The sequence below is a fragment of the Anser cygnoides genome, chromosome 16, assembly GCF_040182565.1.
Source record: "Anser cygnoides isolate HZ-2024a breed goose chromosome 16, Taihu_goose_T2T_genome, whole genome shotgun sequence".
NCBI lineage: Eukaryota > Metazoa > Chordata > Aves > Anseriformes > Anatidae > Anser > Anser cygnoides.
Genome location: NC_089888.1, coordinates 5,475,994 through 5,499,100, shown reverse-complemented (window position 1 = coordinate 5,499,100; position 23,107 = coordinate 5,475,994). Strand labels below are relative to the sequence as shown.

The window sequence follows — 23,107 nt, the reverse complement described above, 5'->3', positions numbered from 1 at the left end:
ATGGATTGATTTTTTTTTTACTGGATAAATGTAGGTTGTTTTTTAAAATAACACAAGTAAGAGCTGGCCAGAAATCTCTAATAAGCGTGCATTTGCACTTCCAAAATGAGTGTATGTCTGTCATTAACTCCACCATTTCCCGTGGCTTCATTTCCTTTTATAGAACTGCTTTCACATTTTTACTTTGAAGAGTAAAAGGTTGAAAACTACTAAATTTCCACGTAGATTTTTTGCTTCCCTGTCCAGGCCGAAGTCTGTCCTGAAGCATCTGCATGAATGAAGACCACAAAAAGGAGCACTCAAGTCAGTACAGAAACAAGGCTGCTTTTCCTTGAAGCAAACTTGAACTTTGGATCTTTTCTCGTATGATCTGTCAGTGGAGAATGGCCTTTTCCAGATGGCAAAACAAAAGAAGTTAAGCAAACAAATGAATTAAGAAGAATTAATTGAAGCCGCATATTACAAGTTGACATTATACATCTGGCATTTCTGTTTATGTTTCTGCATCGGTACATTTCATTCTTATTTAATAAGTTCCTAATTTTGTGATTTTTTTTCAAGCTTTTGAAGTGCCTATGAAGAACTGAAGAACAGCCCGCAGTAAAGTATTGTCCCCAGTTTAGCTGTACTTCATTTTTTTAATCAAATCTTTTTCTTCAGTGGAGAAACAAGACCAGAAGAGCCTCCTGAGCGCCCTCCTGTTTGAGTTGGCAGAATTCCCACGCGTAATTATCCACACACAACTCCTTTTAAAAGAACTTTATTAAGGCTGTACAAAGTCAAGCGCTCTGAAGTTAGGAAATGGCAAAACCAAGTGTGCATGTGCACTGTTAGTTTGGCTGCTTGGTGTGAGTACCTCGCAGTATCTGATCGAGCCTTCGGCACCTGGTTGAAAAGCGAACTTAGGTGGACCAGAAGGTGTCTAAAACTGCCCAGTGCCATGTGCCTGACCCTGCATAACCTTAAGTTCTCTTAAAATGCACATAATTAAAGTTTTGAAAGGTCACCTTAAAAAAATGGTGTTACAGCATTATGTATAACTCATGTATGAGTCAGGATCGGCTCCTTTGCATCCCGTGCGTGGACGCCCATTCTCAGCCTAAGCATCCGATCACATCCGATCTAGCGGTGAGTAACGGCCCGAGCTGAAGCAGCAGCACCTGGGCACACATTTCACTGGCAGGCCACACAGAAATACAACTGGAGCCAGGAATTTTTGTTGCAGTTCTGAGCCCAGAAGAGCATTCCTATGACGGCTGCAGCCTCTCCTGCCCAGTTTATTTTCTGATGTATTCTGCCTGGGCTGTCAAATGAGTCCAGTCCCTAGCCCCTTGGTTCAACCAAGTCATCCTCATTCCTGCACCACTCCTTGGCAAAGACAGTGGTGTTCAGCCCAGCCTCTTTCATTTTCCATCTCTTTCTTCCCATGGCTCCTCTTCCAGTCTTGCTCTTCCCTGTGACCTTCCCTGCCTGGCCCAGACTTCTGGCCCACAGCAGCCCTTGGCGGCTGCTCGCGGGTTGACTGGTGGAGCAGTCCCTGATGCATCTGACTGCTCCCAGGTGCCAGCTCCCACCCTGGGTTACAACTCACCCTTCTGCTTCCTCTTTGATCAAGGTTGCTGATCCCTCTTCTCTAGGTAGTGTAGAGCCATGAGTCCTGTCAACTGTCTCCTTTCAGTCTCCAGCTTTTCTCTGCTGCTTCACTGCAGCACATCTGTTTATAGTCAATAACAGGCTTTTCTATTCAGTGTGGATTGTTTATCAAATGAAGCATTAACTCGGTGCTATTGATTTATCCAGAAGCGTTCTAAAACTTCTGTGCGTTTCAGTTTAAGAATTGTTTGGGAAGTTAGAATGCAAAATACATCGTGAAGCATTTTAAACAGAGAGGACATGAAGGCGGCTAACTGGAAAATCAGGAGATCAGACCCCAGTCTAAGTTTGTCCAGCAAACTCAGCTCATGCTTCAAATTTTTGTGCCTGCTACAGAAGCAGAAAATCGGAAAGGCAACGTGTCTGAGTAGCTAAAGGTATGAAAGACTTTCATGTTCAGACCCAGTGTAGGAAGCTAGTAAATGTATTCAGAATGTTTGAAATTTCTTTCTTTTCTCTTTTTTTTGGGGATAGTTAAAAGTGATAAAATTTGAAAAGTATTATATTAGAAGTTGAGGGGGAGACTTTTTCAAGATGTGTGCGCGTTACCGTTGACTTTCAGCTGGTACCAACCTGCCAGTGCTTCTGTGTTAGCTTGGTTTTTCTTTACAGGTACAGTAAGAAGGCAGATATGAATTTTACAGTTGAATAGAATCTAGTGGTCAGGACTAATGTTTGTTGTTTATGTCCTAGATTCTAATAAAGCTTTAGACATGACGGTATTCAGCTTTGTCTTGGTTATGTTGGTTAAAGATAAAGGAATCACAGAAGCTGGTGGTTTCTGTGGAATCCTGACTGCATTCTTCTGGGCACGTGGCCATGCAAACTGCTAGTGGATGCAAGTGCTGCTTCAAAGAGTGGCATAGCTTAGCAAATTTCACATCAGATCTGGTGGTGAAGAAGAAATTAGATGGAAAGCTGAAATAGGATTGGCCATTTTGTAAGAGAAAGGTAGTAAATGGCCAAAAAACCAACAATGTTGCAATTGAGAACGACTGGCTGAAAGCCCATCCTGATTCAGTGAAAAGGGAAACATTAGATGTAAAATAGTAAAAAACAAGAAAAAGGGAAACAGTAATCAACACAAAATGAGTTAAGAAGTGTAGAAAATTAATAAGGAAAGCAATAGCCAAAGGAAAAGAATGGGCCAGATTGCTTGGAGGGGGTGACAAAGAGCTGAAGCACAGGGGGAATCTTTGCAGTAGGATGCGGACTGTTACTAGATGCAGGTGGTGAAACTGCTAGTGATGAGGTGAGAGAACTGAATTCATTCATTAGCAATGCTTAATTAAAAAAAATAAATTTCATTCAGTAGGTCTGGAAAACCTGCATTAGTACTTCCACAGGAGATGTGTGAGGCCATCTCTTACCTGCCAGTGAGAGGAGTGGCAAACAGGACAGGATGAGCTGGGTACAGCGCCTGGTTAGCCTGACGCCCCAAAGAAGGGATGGGAAAGGAGGTGAATGTTAGCGAAGGAGCATAATCTAAGTAAGTAATTTCATTCTATCTTTGTTTTTCAGTTTTATTTGGGTTTAAAGTCAATTGTTATATCTGGACCCCTACAAAGCCTGATATGTTGTGATAATCACACATTTCAGAAGTGGTCTTTTAAAGAGAACCATAATGAAATGGGGATGCTCACAGAAGGCTCCTGCTGGGATCTGATACAATTCAGTGCTTCCATATCGCTGGTGAAAATACACACAAAATCTCTACTGAGAAAATGGTAGCGTGACAAAAATACCCATACCCAGGACCAGAGTGAGTAAGAGCTCCACATGTGCTCCCAGTGCAGTCCCAGGGTGAAAGACTACTGAATAAGGACGTGTTCTTGTTTTGAATTATCGTTAGCAGTGGGCGATTATACTTCTGTGTGTCTCAGCTGTGAGAGCTGGGAATTTTGGATGCAATTTGGATATTTACATTTTAAGAGAGAAGCTGAATAATTGGACTGGATGCAAAAAGAGATTGAAAAATTACTAGTGGAGTGTGAAAATGCCTTAGAGAGAACTCAGTTGGCTGAGTTTATCTACCAAAATTGAGAATGTCTTGATTACAGTGCACAAGTACCTTCACGCGGAGAAAATACTGAACACTGCAGCTCTCTTTGATCTTAAAAAAGAGCAAAACAAGAATCACTGACTGGCAATCAGAGCCAGGCAAATTCAAATTGGGAAAAAGGCACAAATTCTTGAGAGAATAACTGTATAATTTAGGAATGTTTCTCCAAAAATTGTGAACAGAACAATAAAAGTTGCAATATTTATGCAAATATTATTTTCATGGATTTCCTTTCTTTTCAGAAGTATGCTTAAAGGGGGGGAAACAGGACAAAGAGGCTCCTGATGAGGCTTTCATAGGGAAGCGTAGTCAGCACATCCCATCTGCTGTGTGGGGTTGTGGAGCTGGGTGTAAACAGGTTCCCAGCTCCTGGAGCTGAGCTGCGGTGACTGCTGCTGCAGCAGGAGCTGGGGCTTGCTCCAGTCTTATGTTGTTTTGTAACTTTTTACATCCCATTAATGCCATCACCACTTTGAAAGGATGAGTAGTCTCTTAGGTGTTTTTACGCCATGCAGTTGCAATGCTGAACACTTGCTAAGTTTAAACAATTTCCCTAGTATGTAAATGGGAAAAAAAAAGTATTAGCGCACAGATTTCATATTTGTGTAAGAATGTAGGGCAGGAATTGCCTTTCCCCTCTTCTCCCCACCCTCCCAAGCACAAGGCTGCTCCCTGTTCTTGCCATGGACACCTCTGGGTCCTGCAGAAACGCCTCTTTGCTGATCTGGGGAACAGGAGCCTTTCCTTGGGGCTGCCACGAGTGACCGCCTTAGCACAGTGATGGCAAACACACCTGCTGAGGAAAAAAATGTGTGTATGGCTCTCATGAGATGCAGCTCTGCTACCCCGGCTTGCCCCGATTTGTAGAATTCTAACAGGGCATCCAAAGAAGACAAAGCCCTGCTCTCCAAAACGTGCTTCTAGTCCTTCAAACGTTTGCCCATGGATTTCCGTGCAGTAGCAGGCAACAAAGAACAGCAACCTTTAGAAACAGGGAGCTGTTCTGCCTGCTCGACTAACCCCCGGAGAAGTCTCCCTCTCCGTTGTCTGCAGATGGAACTGAAGATGAGTTAGCCAAGCTTGGTCTTTTTGTGTATCAAGTACATCTGTTTACATGCATGATTAATAGTTGATCGTGCCTGAAACACGCAAACATGCTGACAACATTTCTGTCACAATTGTACGCATTTAATAAGCATCTCATTTGAATTATTAATGTACAATTTCCCCAAAAAAGTATTTTATGTTATAAAACCCATAAATTATCTAAGTACAAGCTGCAGGTTTGTAAATACAGCATTAAGAAGGTAGCTATTGCATAGATGATTTAACAAAAATATCCTTTGTAAGATATATAGGTTTATGTGGAGGGGATTTAGCTGCTGGGAGGAGGTCTTCCCCAAGTAAGTTATGTGCTTCTTAGCTGCAGCAGACAAGGGAATGTAATTTCTTACTTTGTCCTTCTTGCTGGTGGAGCTCCAGTTGTCCTGGAGCTGGTCAGTTCTCTCTTCAGCCCCCTGTTCACTAGAGGCAGATTTACAAGCCGTCTTTATGTGAACACCTGGAAGTGACTTTTGATTGAAAAGACAGCTGGATTAACAACCTGTATGCCAGTACGCTTAGAGAGGTGACGGAAAATAAATGGCCTGAGAAGACTCATGAGTGATCTTTTGCTTCACTCGGTGCCTGGCGAGTCGGAGTCACGACCAGCAGTGCCTGTGCCTGCTGGACACGCGTGCAGCGCCGCGCTGCCTTTGCTGGCGTACCGAGGCGCAGGCCTGCACTGCACTGGGACAGCCGGACTAGTGCAGCAAGGATGCAGCGTCTGCAGCGCTGTAAGGCTGAAAGTCGGAGCAGTTGTGCACACACGCCTTCTCCATTTACTGCATCGTCTCTTATGACCAGGGTCAGGCATAACAGTCTGTCAGGGTAATGCTCTGAGTGCTCTGCTTTTTGTACACACGTAAGTGAAAGGCTGTACGTTGCATCTCCATGTGTGTACATACACACAAAAACTGCAAGTATCTATAAACCGAGAGAGGCCTGATTAACTGCGCCCTTACCAAGAGCACTTGCTGACTGCGGAGCTGTTGCTGACTGACGCGGCAGATCAAATTTGCACAAACAGCAATAAGGAGTATGATGAGAGGGAACTTAACCTCAAAGAAACTCAGCAGCTGACACTTTGGATGTTTGAATTACATCTGAATCAAGCCCTTGATTAAATCTTTGCAGTGTCAAAAGCTCCAAGCAGCAATTGTAATTGATGTTGCTCTTTTTTCCCCTCATATTGCTAAATTATCTACTGAATGTGCAATGCATCCATGTCACCACATTAAATTTTTATGCACAGAAGAGGGGAGATTAGGCAATAAAGCCACAGGACAAACAGTACATAGGCATATCTTCTTGGCTTCATTCACTGTGTTTTGTTTTTGTTTTTTTTTAAAAAAAGTGTTTCCAAATCTAAGTAAAACTGATTCCAGATGTGCTCGTTTGGAGGATATAAAAATCACGCTAGCACCAAGACTATGTGGATTCTGTGCTTGTACCTGAATAGATTGCTAGTCCCATCTTAAAAACTGCAGTGCTATAAACAATAGAAAGGCCACAGGCAAAGGTTTTAGTGCTTCACTGCCATTAGCATCCTCTTCTCCCAAGTACTTTAGACTAACATAGTTAGAGAACTCCTCTGGCGCCCCAGCACACTGGATCAGAGGCGCCTGGTACGAGGTGGGTCGCTTGTCGGGACGGTCGGGACTGGACCCGTCCGTGGGCCTCTCGCCAACGTACAGCAGGCTGCGGTCTCTCGTGTCGTGCTCTGTTTTGAAGAGCTCGTACTCCGTGTGGGGCAGCTTGATGCCCAAGGCCAAGCAGCCGTTCGTCGGTGTTATATCCTGCTCCACCCCGGCACTCCAGGAGTTTGTCAGCCCGCAGCTGCCTGGCTCGGAGGAGTTCAGCATCATCACCGTTAGCTGGTCCATCGGCGTCACCCGAGCCTGCGTGACTTTAAAAGCCAGCTCCGTGCCGCCTCTCACTTTGGAGGAGGGGACGCCTTGGGTGTAACGCCCAGACGCGTAGATGGTGAAAGTCGGCTGCTTGCAGAGGGGGTCGGAGTAGTGGTAGTAGTACCCTTCCCAGGTGTGGTTGTTACCGTGGAAGATGAAGTACCTGGTGAGGAAAAGCACCGCGGGCCGCACCTCGCAGTGGGTGCTCACCCAGCTGCCGCTCAGCTGCATCGGCGGCTCGGCTCTGGCGGGGAGGATGGGGGGGTGGTGTTCGTCAGCTCTGTATATAATCCCACAGGCCGGGCAAGGATGCACGTGGTGCTGCAGAAGACAAAGAATGGTATTTTTGTAAATTGATAAGCCAAAAAAAACCCTTTCCAGAATGTTCAAAAAGCTCACGCTCCCCTCTCCCACGCCAGGGTGTTCAACTGCAGCAAACTTGGCCCAAGGCAGCCAAGCAGATTAAGTGAGATAAAGAGCTGCCCGGGCTCTTTGCTATTCTGGTCCCCTGGGGAGGACAGAAGGGCTGTGCTCTGCGCGGGGCCGCTGAGGACATGCGGAGGACGGGAGGAGGATGGGGCAAGGGCAGAGCTGCTGGACAGGCAGGGAGCGCTCCCCGGCCACCCGGGTCCGGAGGGAGGCAGAGGTTCGCTGTGAGCAGCTGGAGCAGATGTGGCAGTGGAGAAGGAGAAGAGGAGGAGAGGAGAAGAGAAGGAGCTGCCCCAGGGCTCTGCCTGTGCTTCATGCAACACTCCGAGTCAAAGCAGTCCTGCAGCCGATCAAATGCCAGAGGGTTGTTTTGGGGTGGCTTGGAATTTTTTCCTAATACTTCGTACATCACAACTGATTTATTTTTAAATAACCAGGGTTTGGACATTATATCATTTTCTAGAACACGAGGTAATCTTTACTGAGCTGTCGTATGCAGCAAGGTTGAATAACTCAGTAGTTAACTGTAGGGTGGGTAATTTACATGCGAGTTGATTGGAGTCTACTGTAATTTAGTCATTTTCAGCTTGTTTTACTGCTACTGTCACGTTAATGAGTGCTGACAGTACACAGTACATTATGGCTAAATAATCCCAGAAGTTGGCAAATATATATGCTCTCCTTAGACAGGAAATTCTTTGATAATGAAAGGTAATTTGGGGAGAATGGGTTTCTTTAAAAGAGGTATAAATTTAAGGGAATAAGGGTAATATTTTCATAAAGAGGGTTAAAAAATAATTCCTAACATAGCTGCGTAGCTCTCACTAGTGCAGGCAAATGGATATTAGTTCAGTAAAAAAAGAAAGAAAAAACCCCGTGCCCAATAAAATTATCACTATAGACATGAAGCCAAAAATCTTACTTGCTTAAACCAGTTGTGTGAAGTTATTTCTAATGTATGGCAGCTTCTAATTATCGCCAAGTGGTGACATCATGTGCGGGTACATTGGAGAGCTGTTAGCTGATTAATTACAGTGCTATATTCAGAGAGTGAATTTCAGTATCTTTAGGTTTGGTTTTAAATTAACTTTTAAAAGTGTTTATGTTTACCATCTGGTTTTGCTCATATATACGGTTTTGGCCCAGGATAACACAAGTTTAACCAATTTGAGAAGGTTATTTTTGAGGGAGGAGAGGGGTGTTGCTCTGTGGTTTTCTTTTTCCAAGTCCAGTTGCTGTAGTTTGGGGTGTGGGGAAATGTTGCCCCTTGAAAGCTGCACACAAAAGACTTTTCTTCAGTTAATTGCGTTCCATCTAAACTGTAAAGTTCAAAGAGGATTTTTTACCCCATCTCACTACTCAATAATTTCTGAATTGATAAGCTACGATTCAGATAAAAATGTGCTTTCCTGGAAACAAAGCAAAATATAAAATAAAAAGCAACCAGGTCTCCTGCTCAGTTTTATTTATGTCAAACTAAAAGTTAAATCTCAGTGTAATAGTGTTACTCAGAGCAACTTCCTCCTTTAATGGCATTACGCTGAGGAGCAATGATTTAATGGCAGACACTTGCTTCCTCGCTCCTCTCTAGACCCGAAGGACATGACAAAGAGCTAGAGAGGGATGGAAGACAAACAGCGCGTAGGCAGCCTCTAATGATGTGCAGCCCAAAGCTTTCACTGACTGTGGTGCAGGAAACTAGGAAATTGCATTTCCTAGGAAAACAGAGCCAAAGAAAAGCCATTAACTCCAGGCTCGTGCCATTGCAGGCTTACTTCTTATGCTGTAAACCCACACCCATGCCCTGCATCTCCTCCTGTGGGTCCGTGGGATAACAAGGGCTCGAGGTGCAGGTGATCAGTATTTTAACAGTACAAAAATAACGTGTGCTTCACAAAGCCCAGTGAACTGATGAGGGGAGAGCCGGGAATCTGCTCTCAATAGGGCCTGTGCTAAAGCATTGTTCTTACCACAGCGCTCTGCATCGGTCGCTGGTAACCGGTCGGTCGGTAGTGGCGCCTCTCCACCCAGTCCGTGTGAATGTCCCCCAGGTACAGCTCTTCCACCAGCTGGCTGCCGCTCTGCTGCGGCTCCAGCAAGGGCTGATAATGCTTCTCCACCCGCACGAGGCTGAGCTCGTGCATGGCAAAGCCCAGGGCTGCGGTGCAGTCGCGCTCGGACTTGGCACTCAGCAGTTCGTAGAGGGCTCCGGGAGCCCAGGTGCGCCCCGGCGGCAGGAACCCGCTGCAGCCCTCGCCCGAGGTCTGGTTGATCCAGGAGGCCACCTCCCGCATGGCTTTCTGGCTGTGGAAAACGATGCCGACTTTGTGGAGGTGGTAGTCGGCCTCGGTGGCCCCGCGGGTGATCCAGGAGGCCTGGCGCAGGCGCAGCTTGCCCTTGATGACCAGGGAGTACGAGGGCTCCCGGCAGGAGGGGTCCCAGTAGTAGAACTGGTAAGCCTTGAAGAGGCGGTTGGCGTAGAAGAGGTAGGATCGGGTGAGGAACTCGGGTCCCGGCCGCACCTCGCACCTGGGGACGAAGGCAGGCGTGAGCCACCCACACACGGGGCACAGCAGGCGGGCACCCTGCACGGAGCGGGATGGGGAGCAGAGGGGTGGCGTGGGACGAGGACACCTGCACTGCCCGGGATGGGTGAAATTGGGGTGCAGGGAGAGCAGGGGCGAGTGTGGGTGCAAGCAGCGCTGAGGTCAGGAGCCTCCCACCGCCGGTGGCAGTGCTCGGGTGGGTGATTTTGAGCACCTGCTCCCCAAACCCTGGGCAACCTGATCAAGCGGGTGGCGTCCCTGCCTGCGGCAGGGGGCTGGAACCGGGTGACCTTTAGGGTCCCCTCGGACCCGAGCCGTCCTGTGATCCTGCGAAATCCCATGGGTGTGATCCTGCGAAATCCCATGGGTGCTGGCGGCACTCTTTGGGCGTGACACCGCGCTTCGTGCCCCAGAGACGGGAGCTTGGGGAGGGACAGAGGCAAGAGGGCTGAAGGGGGGCTCGGGGCGGGGGGCACCGGGGTGCCGGGGGTGAAGGAGGAGGAGGAGGAGGAGGAGGAGGGGGAGGAAGGGCCTTACCCGGTGGACACCCAGCGGCCCTCCAGGCGGGGCGGCAGCCGCGCCGCGATCCTGGCGCCGTCCTGCAGGTGGCGGAGCTGCTGCCGGCACCGCGGCTCCCAGCGCAGCGGCGGCTCCGCGGCAGCGCAGGCTGCGCCGGGTCGGGGGAGAGAAAATGGGGGCGAGAGAAAGAAAAGGGGGGAAGAAGTCGTCAGCAGCGCGGAGGGTGCGAACCCTCCGCATAAGCCCAACCGCGGGGCCGCGCAGAGCTCCCGGGAAGGCCCCGGGGGTGCTCGGGGCTGGGGACCCCGCTGAGGGGCCGCGGAGGCGAGAGCCCAGAGCCGGGCCCGGGCACCCACAGCCGGGCCCGGGCACCCACAGCCGGGCCCGGGCACCCACAGTCGGGCACCCACGGCCAGGCCCTGCCGAGCAGGACGTGCACTTCCTCACAGGCACAGACCCTTTTACGCACCGAGGCCCAGAAAACCTCCTGGGTTACGTTCACCAGAAGATCCAGTCAGAGCCTGACACCCCAGCCGGGTGAGTGAAGAAGCGAACAGTTGGTTAAGGATACTGAAATTTTATTTACTGTTTTCCAGCTTTGGTTTGAACAAAACGCAGCCACTTTTTTAGATGAAATCTTCGAATAAAACTGAGCGTGCTTTGTTCCTGTTCTCTCTCTGAAGCTATTGTTGAAGCAGTAACTGGAACAGGGAATTACAGCATGGGAACATTAGACTCGCCTGTCGCCCGCCATAAGGACAGTAATTCTGTCACTTACCTCATTTCCCATAACAACGGATGTTATTGGCTTAGGGAATGTGCGAACACTCAGCTAAATCCTGAAGACCTTTGCATGCACACACACATATATGCATATATTCCTGTATGTTATTCACTCTTTGCTTAGGCAAACTTCTGTGGCATTCATCGTGAGTTTGCTTCAGTAAGAAACATGGGATTTGCCTCTGTAACGATGTGAAACGAGTTCCCAGCACAGCTCCTGAAACCCCACCGATTTTCTGCAGTTGGACAAGTGTCCGTCCGGCAAAGCCAGGTCCCGCAGCCTGGTGCAGTTCCAGGCCGGCCCAGCGCTGCCCCGGGTTTATTAGCCCAGCCGGCGTTCACTCGCCCTAGCTGTGCTTTGCAATTTTTGTAGCAGTGTGCTGGAAATTTTCAAGCCAACTTTTATGGCTTATGCACATGTAATCCATTCCCCTCCTCACTCAAGATCACGACTGGAGAGATCTGATCTTCATGTGCTCCACAACAAATCGCAACTGCTCCTCTTAGTCCCTATGAGCCAACGCCTTCACATAACCTGAACCACCCCGTGATCTTTGTAGAGAAATTTGTTTAAACCAGACCTCTCATTGGAAGGGAAACCCAAACCATCTGACTGTACGTGAGGGAAGGAACCACAAAGGGCCCGAGCCAGGCTGGGAGGGCACAAGCACCTCTCTGAGCAGCGCCCTTGTAACAAGAAGTGTTTGCAAAGGCAGCTAGCGCATGTGGGTCTGCTGTCAACCATGGGCAAGACTACATACAAGCTGCTGAGCAACGTCAGCAAAATTCCCTGGCTCAAAAGCTTGGGATGTAACACAAATATAAACACTCGGGGCCAGATTCACAGCTGGGGTCTACCAGGGAGGCTCCCTCGATTCCCAACAGCCAATATATTCCGAGACAGGAGCCTCTCCTCTCTGGCATCAATGCGTCCTCCACGCACACGGGGTCAAATGCCTGCTGAAAATCTTCAGCATCTGTTTGCCACAAATACACACAAGGGCTACACCAAGCGAAACGGCAACTCAGCAAATAAACTCTTGTTGTGCAAGTCAGAGGCTCCTGAACATGTGGCAAAGCAGAGGCATTTCCACTCAAATGGTATTTTATTACTAATCTAATACTATACAACTTAAGACTTATGACGCACAAATTTAGTCTCTTCACTACAGAGCTGCCGTTTGCAAAGGTTTTACGCATCACAGTAACAGCATCTTTGAAATGCATTTGTGCAGATTTTAGCACAGAAACCCTTAAACTATCACAGGTCACAAAGGGAATAACCACATGGAAAATGAAGCCCCCAGCTAAGCAGGGGAGCAGTAACAGAAGCAGCCTACCTACCTAAAGGCTAGTGAAACCAGCCGTGGATGTTCTGGTACCTCACTATGCACTGAAGTGCATAAACTAGCTGGAAAGACATATTATTAGTGTTAAGGGGTCTTTCTGGAGCAGACTTACAATTGTACTGTTTTAATCATCTGTAAGGGCTTGACATGGTGAGCAGGGATAGCCAGCTCCTTCACAATTGCTTGCATAGTGCTTCCTAAAGAGCAGTTCCTGTGAGCCCTCATATGAAAAGCAGACAATATTGAATGACAAAACTCATTGTTATTAGTTATGCCTTCATTTCAGCATCTCTGTGGGTGCCCAGAGTTAGAGCTCTGCACTTTCATCAAATTTCTGCCATGACTTTGCTCTGTGCCCTCAGGAAAATTTACTCCCGTGTATGCCTTACTCCTGTGTGCTCTTTTACACACCTGCAAAATACACCAAGCTTCATCTGCCTGCCCTATCACGAGGCCTAATTACTGGCACAGCTTTTGGAGATCTTTCAGTTCAATGACAGTCCAGACTGAATTACACTTAAAAACACATGAAATCATTATCCTAGAGAATACTGTAAACTAAAAAATAACTGTATTTGGATTAGAGGTAACAGACTAGACAGGCCAAATTTGCTCTTGCTTATAACCACAGAAAGACTCCAGAGGTGTCGGTGTAGTCTATAGTTATACCGAAATAACAGTGCAAAATACAGCCACATTCTGAACTTGCTAACTGCTCTGTGTGTGTGTTTATTGCAGCAGAAGCTTCAATATTTGACTGAACCCTTATTGCTGCTTTTGGCAGAAACACCAAAAGTCTACATTGTTTGAGAGCACAGACACTTTGGCAACACCATCACAAGATTTTGACACGTTCAATAGAAAAGGGAATTTTTATAATCAGGATCAAACTCCATGGGAAAAAAAAAAAAAAAAAAAAAAGAAAAAAGAAAAAAGAAAAAACCCTCCAGAATGTAAATATTTGACATGATGGGAATTCCTAAGGATTTTGTCTTACTTAACTGTACACAAGACTCCAAGCTGGATGCATCCTCAAACCAAAAGCTACTGGCTTGAATCCAAATTTTGTGGCTGCTTTTCTCTCTCAAATACTCCAGCCCAGTCCCACCAGATCCAAACAGTATTTCAATTTGGAAAAGTTCAGTTCCAGACCTAAAATCTGTAGTTAGGGCACATTTCTATTCCAAAAGCAGCATAAAGTGGCTGTCACTCATATGTCACTCTGTTACTCAGCCCCTTGGGGAAGCGCATCAGGGCAGCTTCTCTCTCCGTCGTAAGAGACTCAAATTGACTGCTTCACAGAGTTGTTATTGGGGGGGAGGAGGAGGAAATTATTCACAATTCATCTTCAAGACAAAAATACCCATTCATAGGAAAATCTAAAAAAAAAAAACCTCAACTGTGATCTCTTCCACTCACTCGTTATCCTGTCTGTCTGTATTGATTAACCACAAGCGTTTCCAGAGAGCTCCTCAGTGCAGCAGCTAGACAAAACAGTATCTTTTTCCAGCTTTCTGGTGCGTGCTGCATCCAAAGCACTGGCCCAAGGTCTCCAGGCAATAGGGCTGCACAAGCTCTCAGGCAATTAGGAACGCCAGTACCCAGGAACGGAGGCTGATCCCTGGAATCAGCAGAAACTGGATCAAGCCTTGAGGCAACTGCAGTAGCAAATACTAATCAACTATTCCATACGCTCATTTGTATAAGCAATTTTTAGAAAAATCAGACCCGCAGCATCAAATGATAGAAAGGCAGAACTGGAAATTCCTACGCGAAGTAAATTCTTGGTAAAATTAGGACGAAAGATTCCTAGGCAATGGCCAAGCCTGAAATGAGAACCTGCCACGGGGGCTGTACTACAAACTACTGTATGCTGCAGATTCAGACCCACTTCTCCATTATGAAGGAAAAAAATACCAGCCAGGAGAGAAATATTGTAACATGCCTTGTTGGAAACAAATCTTGTTTGTGTTCCTCCACACAGATTGACTTTGGAAAAGCGCAAAGTTGAGTCACACATCTGTTTCTTTATAAAAGGAGGAGAAAATGCATACATTAGAGTTTGCACCAAATTAGTTACTGTAGATCAACTCTTCTCCAGAGCTAGGTTGCTTAATCTGTTACATGTTATTGCCTCCTATGGCCAGAATTTATTATTTCAATTTATAAATCTAATGTTTCAGTTAGTCACACATTCACAGGGATAAGATCAGTGCCTGAAGTCATGGAGCATTACACATTTCTTCATTTAGAGATGACATAAAACCTTTGATATTTTCTAAGGAATGTTCAGACTGGAATGAAATGGATGATAAGAAACATATCGATATATTCTGCACACTCAAATTGTACTTATCCACACAGACATCATTAACAGAGCAAAATAGTGTTTCCTTAGTGTTTTTCTCTCCTGAGAGCACGCAGAATTGATTTTGGGTTAGCCACTAAAGGAATAAGCATTCTTTCAAAAGCAAAGATGTCTGTATTAAGCAAATCGATTTCTCTTGCATTTGTGTGGAGATTAAGTTAGTGGTGCTTTTTATTCGCTCAGAATAAGGCATTCCCAAGAGAACAATTCTGTGGGAAGAGATATATTTTATTTTATAATACTATAAAGTTAAAAAACTTAAATATAACCCACTGGGGGTGGAATACTGTATCACATCACAGTTTTGCATTTTGCTTATCTGCAAACTAAACCCAGTTCAGCACAGGACTTAAGCACACGCTTAAGTCTAATTGGTTTCAGTGAAACTTAAGCACGAGATTCAAATTAAGCCAGTTCATGAACATTTTTCCTGATTAGTAATGCCTCCCTGAACTGGTGCCAGAATGTGGTCAAGTGGTTGAGGGACGATGCCACTGCTTTCACTGGAGTACTGTTTGGCTTCTGGAAAAGTATTTCTATTATTCATCCCTTCTCTTATTTGTCAGTAAAATGGGTATAGTTATATATAGCTTTTTTACCAGTTTGATGCTCGGTTCATGCTATTTGCAAAATGCTTTGAATTCACTAGAAGTTTCTCAGTATTCTTTCAAGGGTGGCACAGTAAGTGTATTACATATGTTAGCTATCATGGCTGAATAACCATATATGAAATTCTGCAGATCCTAGGAAACTCAAAAAGCTCACTCAAAAGTCCCAAGGAGCTCAGGATTTTAGAGAAGAACTTTTTGAAACATACTTTCACCCCGTAGCTTTAAGCACATTAAAAAACAAGTTCAGACACTGTATTAAATGGTTTTAGCCTAGCTGTCTTCTGAGGCTGTGATCTTTGTCTGATTTGTCTCATGTCCACAATTAAAATAGTGAAGCACTTGTGGTGAGTTGACTAGAGGTTTTTAAGGCACTAGAGAGGTAAATATTTTACTCTAGGAATCATGGAACCATTTATTTCTCCTGTAAGTGTCATGTCCAGGGACAGATGACAAGACAGATGGGATTTGCAGCAGGGAAGGGAGAAGATTTTCTCTCCCGCATCCCAGAGATCCTCTTCAATATAAACTACATTTACATAAAATGGCTCTTAAAACTGCTCTCTCTGGCTGTTTACCCTGAAGAAGAAAACCAGGCCTAACACTGTCAATGGGATTGCAGGGCTTGATCCCACTTTCACAGGAGTCATAAATAGGAAAGATCCCATGACCGTTACTACACAGCGTCAGGCCCTTACTCAGAAAATGCCCTTCCCCACACGCTGGCGGTGAACACTCACTGGAAGAACGACGGGGACAAAGGAGAAATGGGGTACGGCCTACTCTCTCCAGATGGAGCGAGCAAAGCGAGGCACACCACTTGGCACAGAGGACCAGGGCAGCATGATGTGAAACAAAAGCCCCAGCGGTGGGTGTGAGCACATCCTCCCAAGAGACCTCCTGGGGCTAACGTTGCCCACGATGCCAGGCCTTTTGGTTACACGACAGAGCCTTACTCGCCATGCCTGCGCTGGCCTGGCAGCCCACAGGCACTGTGGAGCCACCTCACCCCTTCCTCCTTCCTCCCACCACCCAGCAGGCCTCAGCAAGAGGCCTTCTTACGCCTCTCCCACGGCTAAAACAGTGCAAGGCGAACGATTTCCTCAAGAACAGCTGAGCAATGCCATATGGCCAGACGGTCCCCAGCTGGCCCAGCCGCTGTGGGCAGCAGCAAGCTGTCCTGCTGCCAGCCCCGCGCCAGGGACCAGGGAGCGGGCAGGTGTCCCGTGCCAGCTGAGAGCACAGGGCTCCCCGCAACCCCGGCTGCGGCCTCCGAAACCCACAGCACGGGGGGGAAAGGGGTGGTTAATCAGAAGAGTTAAGAACTAACGGGATAATTGTTACTTGCCTTCTTTTTTTCAGCGTTGGCAAGCACTGAGAAAAAGCAACTGGGTTCAGGCGACACTAACACATCGTGACCTGTGTTAAGCTCTGACCAGTATTGCCGCAGAAGTCTGGCACAGAGAAACACGGAAGTAAAAGGCAACAGAAAATGAAGGGAAGAAGGGGAATGCTCGAGCTTTTTTCCTTGAACACAGGTGAGAGTTTAAATTTGATTTTGGTTACATGGGGGAGATCTGAGTGCGATGATCTCTAATCCCCTGGACACCTGGATGGTGGGAGACCGGTGAGGACAGCTGGAGGAAGGCCTTTCCTCTCAAAAACAAAAGCAAACCCGCTCAGTCCAAGGCTGAACAACACCCCAGGGGTACAACCGCGACTCAGTTAAATTCTAACCAGAATTCATATTCTAACCAAATGGGAAATACTACATCTATCTTCTTTAATTTAGATAAGATGGAAACTCATTAGACAATATAGCGCATGGTTTTGAAATTCATGGCACACCATCATTTTGAATATAGAGCACCCATGCAGTTTTGGCAATTCCTTCAAACCCTTGCACAGGCACTTTATTAGTGGCTATTGTGGCCATTTTTAATAGTGATGGCTAAGCGTATTTTTTCCCGGAGTGCTTTGAAGAGCGGAACTGGTAATCAGGCAATGGCTTGGCTATAAAATGCCCACGTCATTTTAAACATCTAAATCACTCACATAGACCATAAGCACAGAGAAGACCACCCACCACATAATATTAACATAAATATAGCATTTACCCAAAGCAAAATGAGCAACTGGAACTGGCGGGAGTTGAGAGCAGAACAACAAAAAATGATTAGGGGGTGGGAGGCATTGAGTTACGAAGCAAGATTTAAGAGAGCAGAGTGCATGTAGCCTGGCTGAGTGACAGCTGGGGAGAGATGGACATGATAACAGCCTATAAATATTCACAAAGCATAAACACCAAGGAAGGGAAGGAATTCCTTACACTGAATAAAGAGGTTCTGTTGGGAGTGAATGAAGAGGGGAAAAAATGTGGCTTGTATATCAGGGTGAACTTCTCGACGCACAATCCAGTAGGCAGCACAAGTCCACTTGCTTGGCAGGATTTAGAGGGGTTGAACAAAGCTTTAGCACAGCAGGGAATAACCCGCTCTTGGCAGGGAGCTGGCGGGATGCTGAGAGTGACCTTTCAGTCTCCCACTGCCATGGAGCAGTCCCAGTCCCTGGCTCCCACGGGAGACAGCTGCTCTCCTGTGTAAGCTCATTGTTTGTCCTCCTCCTCATTGAAATCGCCTCCACGGGACCAGAAGTATGGCCCAGAAGCACCAAGGCATTTAGGTCTGTAAAGACATAAATGACCACAGTAGGTTCTAAATGCTGGACACAGCTGGGAATCCCAGTATGTCCCTGCAATGTCGAGTACTCACTGCTGAAAATCTAAGTCCAGGAAATTAGATTATAAACCCTCTAAAAAAAGAACGATCCTTTTGTTCTCTCCTTATTTAGCACCTAACACAATAGGAGTCTTGGCACTGCTGCAAGTATACTGTTTATAGTAATAAAAATAGGATCTAATGGGATCTAATAGTCTAAGGCTACTTGGCTCCCACAAAACCAAGGAGGAGAAGGGCATTCAAAAGCAGTCGTAGTGGAGGGTATCCTCAGAGAAAGTGGTTCTGCACAAAGGTGGTAAACTGATACGCATCCCACACCAGAAATATGCACGCATGTTTAACTTGAATCACAAGTGACCACAGAAAAAGGTTACTTGTTCAGCTGAAGCAGAGAATTAAAGTTACTTCTAACATGTGTTTTGGGGTCTGGGTGTGGTTTCTAGATAGCTTGAAATTTCAGTCTACTGTTTTGCCTGTCAACATTAGCCAAGTTTTGATGTGTTCCAGTTCTCTTAAACACTGCCGACAGATGCTGAAATCAAAGTTGACATTCAGCCTACGTGCTGCATAATCTAATAAAGGGACTCGCGCTACTCAAAATTAACAAAACTTAGGAATTTTTCGCAGCAAAACTTTGCTGTCACTTATATTTTCACTCACCTTTTCCAGGGAGTCTAACCAGGAGAAAATATTTTTTCTGTGAAAAAGAGCTTTAAAAATAAAGTGTCATCATGGTTTTGTATTAGCAGGGCAGAAGAGACACTTAAAAGCCATAACCTGCCAGTGTCCAGCACCTGTGGATTTAGTAAATGTGAACAAGGTGAATCCAGTTCTCTCAGTGGGGAGCTTGGAGTATACGTTGTTCTGCGTACAGGGGCAAAAGCTCATTTCCAAGGCTTTCTGTCTTTGACACAGACAAGACCAAAATGTCACAGATTTGTCAGTGCTTCATATCAACACAGTAGAAACCCTGGGGAGGGATTTTTTTAAGTGACTGATCAAATGGGTGCACTTATGCTTAAGGCTTTATTTTAAAGACTAGACTTAAGCAAATCTCTCTGAACCCTCAGTGGTGAGATTTCTCTTGTTGATTTATGTACCATCACACCAGTTCTGAGTCAAGAGATGTTGCTGAACTGATCCAAATGTCTCTCTTACAGTGCCACAGGAGGTGAGCTTCATAGCAGCATTCTCACTTTCAGTTCAACTCAAACCATGATTATTTAAAAAGCTGTTCAGTCAAAATGAGAAAACATCAGCATGAAAGACATTATTATCACACCATCACCCTGGTAAAAATAAAAAAAAATAATGATGTATTTGAACCCCTTTAACACTTAACAATCTGGAGCTTTGGCTTTTCACATAGACATCAGATTTTTTTTTCTAATACACAGAAATACAACTTTCCCAATTTCGCACTTTACAGCATGAGACCTTTTAGCTCCCTAAAGAAAAAAAAAATAAAAAATAACAGATTGCAAATTACTAACCCCTCAGATGTTACACAATTCAAATTGGTTAGAGAAGGAGCTGTCATATGAATCATATTTTCAGGTTCTGGAGGAATCCTTAGCCTACAGGAAAAGGGTTACATTTTAAAATTCCCACTTTATCACTGTCAGTTTCTTGGTATTGTTGTATCTTAGATGCTCTTTCTTAAAATCACAAAGTTAGGAATTCTCTGTTTTCATAGCCTTATCTTCCTTAGCAAATAGGTAAGAAAACCAGAGGTACTGTGTAACAGTATTGTGTAGGTGCTTCCTAATTTTGAGGTTGATTATAGCAGTGATGGTATCTCATCCATGAAAGCGTTGTTTTTATAGATGACATATGCTGTGTTGTGGGGAAACACAGGATCCCATTGAAAGCAAAATCTCTTTCCAAACTTTGTTCTGCCAGATGCAGCCTCCCCTAGCATTGGATTCCAGCTTTGGTTTTCTTCATAGCAATTTCTGGCTTTTGAAAATCTCCTTACTCAACAATTTGTGCTTGTGGGGAAAATATAGAAACCACACGATATTTTTTTCACTTGTGCTTTTTTTACATCTCAGCCCTGTTTTTATCTATATCCATATACTTTGAAACATGGCTAACCTATCATTATGGAAGAACAAATAGAGTCAAATCACACGACCCAGCATAATACATTAGTTGTTGATTTTTTGGCCAGCTAGAGAAATGAAGAAGAAAAAAATACCAACTTGGAAAAAATAAATTAGCAAAGTAAACATTGCCCAAAACAAACATTTGATCCAAAGACAATGATATTAATTTAATAGTGGGTATAAATATATATATACGTGCAAATACATACATCTAGATTTAATTCACTGCTATCATTTAGAGGATTCTCTTCCTAATCACACAAATGAATGCAACTGCTGATCTTATCTTATCTTACCCCATCACAGTTATTTTCAAATTTAAAATAAACTTTGGAAGCAAGAATAGATCCTTTATGTTAAAACCATGGAGGAGAAGCTACACATGAAAAATATCAGTGTGGTGTTATTGGAATGTAAAGACTTTAATGAAAGCTTAGGTAAAAACTCAGCAAGTCTCTCAGGACATTTCCAAGAATGAGTGATTCTTTGCTGGTGGAGACTCCAAAATCAGATCCAGTTACCTATCTGAAGTATTTTTTCAACTAATTATGCGCTGGTGTCATGCTGATGTTCAGTTTTATGCAAAATTCAGAATACCAGTCTTGCTCACACTGAAGTCACTGGCAAACCTTGCTTTGGTTTTAATGAGTTCTGGATCTGACTTAGCTATTTAAACATATGTTTTAGGGTCCAACTTCTGTTCTTACTGAAATCAGTGGAAAATCTGTCACTGACATTAGATGGAAAAGCACTGGGTTTTAATTAGATTGGACTAAAACTGTATGATAATTTAAGAAAGCAGTATTCTAATTAGACTTAGATGTGTAATCTTTCATAATGCAGTATAACAGATCTGTGAGCAGAGCAACTTGAATTAATGAAATCTATAGAGAGGCAGAATACATATTTCCCAACCTGTGAAGTCTTATATTTGGGAAACAGTGTATGACAAAGATCCCAGATAAGGAGAGCAGAGAAATAACCCTATACAAGTACCATGCTTAGAGATTTCTTTCTGTAGTGTGGTCCTTCACTCTTAATGCAAATAAGTTCCAGTAGCTGTCACTACACGATTCTTCTGCAATGCTCACTAAACAGAGCCCCAAGTTTAAGAGGCAAGTTAGTGTGATATTGTGCTGCCCAAAGACTCAGAGGAGTAAAGCAAGTGGTAGAAAGGAAAGGAAAGAATATCCAGCTGGCTGGATATCCAGGGTCCAGGCTGCACAGGGGGCATGGCAGCTATCTCCCCACCTTTCCCTTCACCTGTTCAGGGGTGTGGAGTTTCACTCAAGGGTCTCCTGTGCATTTCCTAGGAAAACACTCTGTCCAAGGATGGGGAAGCCTTCCCCAGGCTCTGCTCTTTGTCATAAACAGAAATCACTTTGCCTTTTTCACAGCACAGTTGTCTTTGTTCTCCCATATGCTCTCTCAAGCCAGAACCTTTTCTTCTGAAACTGCTCCAAGAACTGTGGGGTTGCAAGAAGCCTTTCCGAAAGGCGGCCGCAAAGATGCAGCCTGCGCTGCCCGGAGGGTCGGCACAGCTGGGGCTCCGTGTCCCTGGAGGAGACTTCTGAAGCAGTCCCTGGCCGGGGCAGGTGCTGGGCTCTCCCAGGGATGACTCCCAGCAGCAGCTCTGCAGAGCCACTGGGAATCCCCTGAGCCCTTCCTTGAGCCACGCCGAGCTGCGGCGCTCCCCGTGCTCCGCCGGCCGGCCGGGAGCGAGCGGCGACGGCCGGGGGGCTGCTCCCCAGCCCTGCCGCCCCCCGGCACCCCCAGGCTGCAGGGAGGCGAGAACGGCAAAGGTTTGGGCAGAGGGTCCCGCAGCCTGGCACCCTGCACCCCGGGGCAGAGGGAGGACCCCTGGCGGGTTGCGCCCCCCAGCACACACACGCACACACACACACACCGGTCCCACAGCCCGGCAGCATCCCCGGGACTCCGGGCTCCGTCCCGGGGCTCTCCCTGCGGGAAGCGGCGCTGCGAGGAGCAGGAGCACGGCCGGGGACGTCCCGAGGAGCGGGGCTGGGGCTCCGGGTGCCTCCTGCCTGTCCCAGGGGCTGCGGGGGGAACCCCGGGACCCCCGTCCTGCAGCACGGAGTCCCGCCGGGCGATTTCCTAGCAGTCCTTTCACCCCCTGCAGCCTCCCGGCACCCTCCGTGCCGCTTCTTCGCACCCGCCTTGCAACCTCCCCGCACCCGCCTCGCATCCCTCCTCCTCAGCTGAGGAACTGCTGCGCTGCGCTCTCCCCTCGCAGGCTTCACCCACGCTCCCTGCAGCCTCCTAACAAACTCCTGCCCACCTCCTTGCACCCTTCTCGCCACCCCCCTTGCTCCCGGGGAGCTCCCCGAGGGGGCGACCCCTCTCCCCCGGCACCCTCTCCCCCCTTACCCCCCCCCCCGGTGCCACCTACCTACGAGCAGCCCTGCGAGCCACCAGCACCGGAGCATGGTGGGCGCCCTGCTTCCTCTCGCCGAGCCGCCGGCCGAAGAGGGGCGATGGCCGCCGGTGCCCGCGGAGCTCAGCGGGGCGCGGCGCCCGGTGGCGGCGCAGCCATGGGCGGCCCCCGGTGCCCGCGGCGGGGGGACCCCGGCTTCAGCCCGGCGGGAGCTGGGAGGGAGGCTCCGGAGCGGTCCCCGTGCTCAGCCACAAGCTTTCGAAGAGGGGGAAAAAATATATATTTAAAAAGAAGGAAAAGAAAAAAAAAAAAAAAAGGCAACTCAACCCCCGCCTTCGCTGTGAAGTGCGTCCCCCCCCGACTGCTGATAGCTCTAATGGAGCTTGGCAGCCGCAGGTTCAAGTTGCCAGAAGAGGTGGAGACTCCGCCGCCTGCGCCCCACATGCGGCCGCGCATCGCGCACGCCGAGGGGGCTGCCCCGCCGCGGCTCCCCCGGCACCCCCGGACCGGCACCCCCGGGACCGGCACCCCCGGACCGGCA

At 46.8% G+C, this 23,107-nt stretch overlaps 1 protein-coding gene across 1 annotated transcript; it reads right to left on the bottom strand.

Annotated features, from left to right (window-relative positions):
* Positions 1–744: 744 nt before the first annotated feature.
* APCDD1L (APC down-regulated 1 like) lies at positions 745–22,955 on the bottom strand. Its single transcript, XM_048074644.2, has 4 exons — positions 22,582–22,955; positions 10,236–10,365; positions 9,123–9,681; positions 745–7,044 (listed from the first exon to the last, which is right to left on the bottom strand). Exons 1-4 carry the CDS (start codon positions 22,616–22,618, stop codon positions 6,280–6,282), a joined length of 1,491 nt encoding a protein of 496 aa, XP_047930601.2. The 5' UTR covers positions 22,619–22,955; the 3' UTR covers positions 745–6,279.
* Positions 22,956–23,107: the final 152 nt, after the last annotated feature.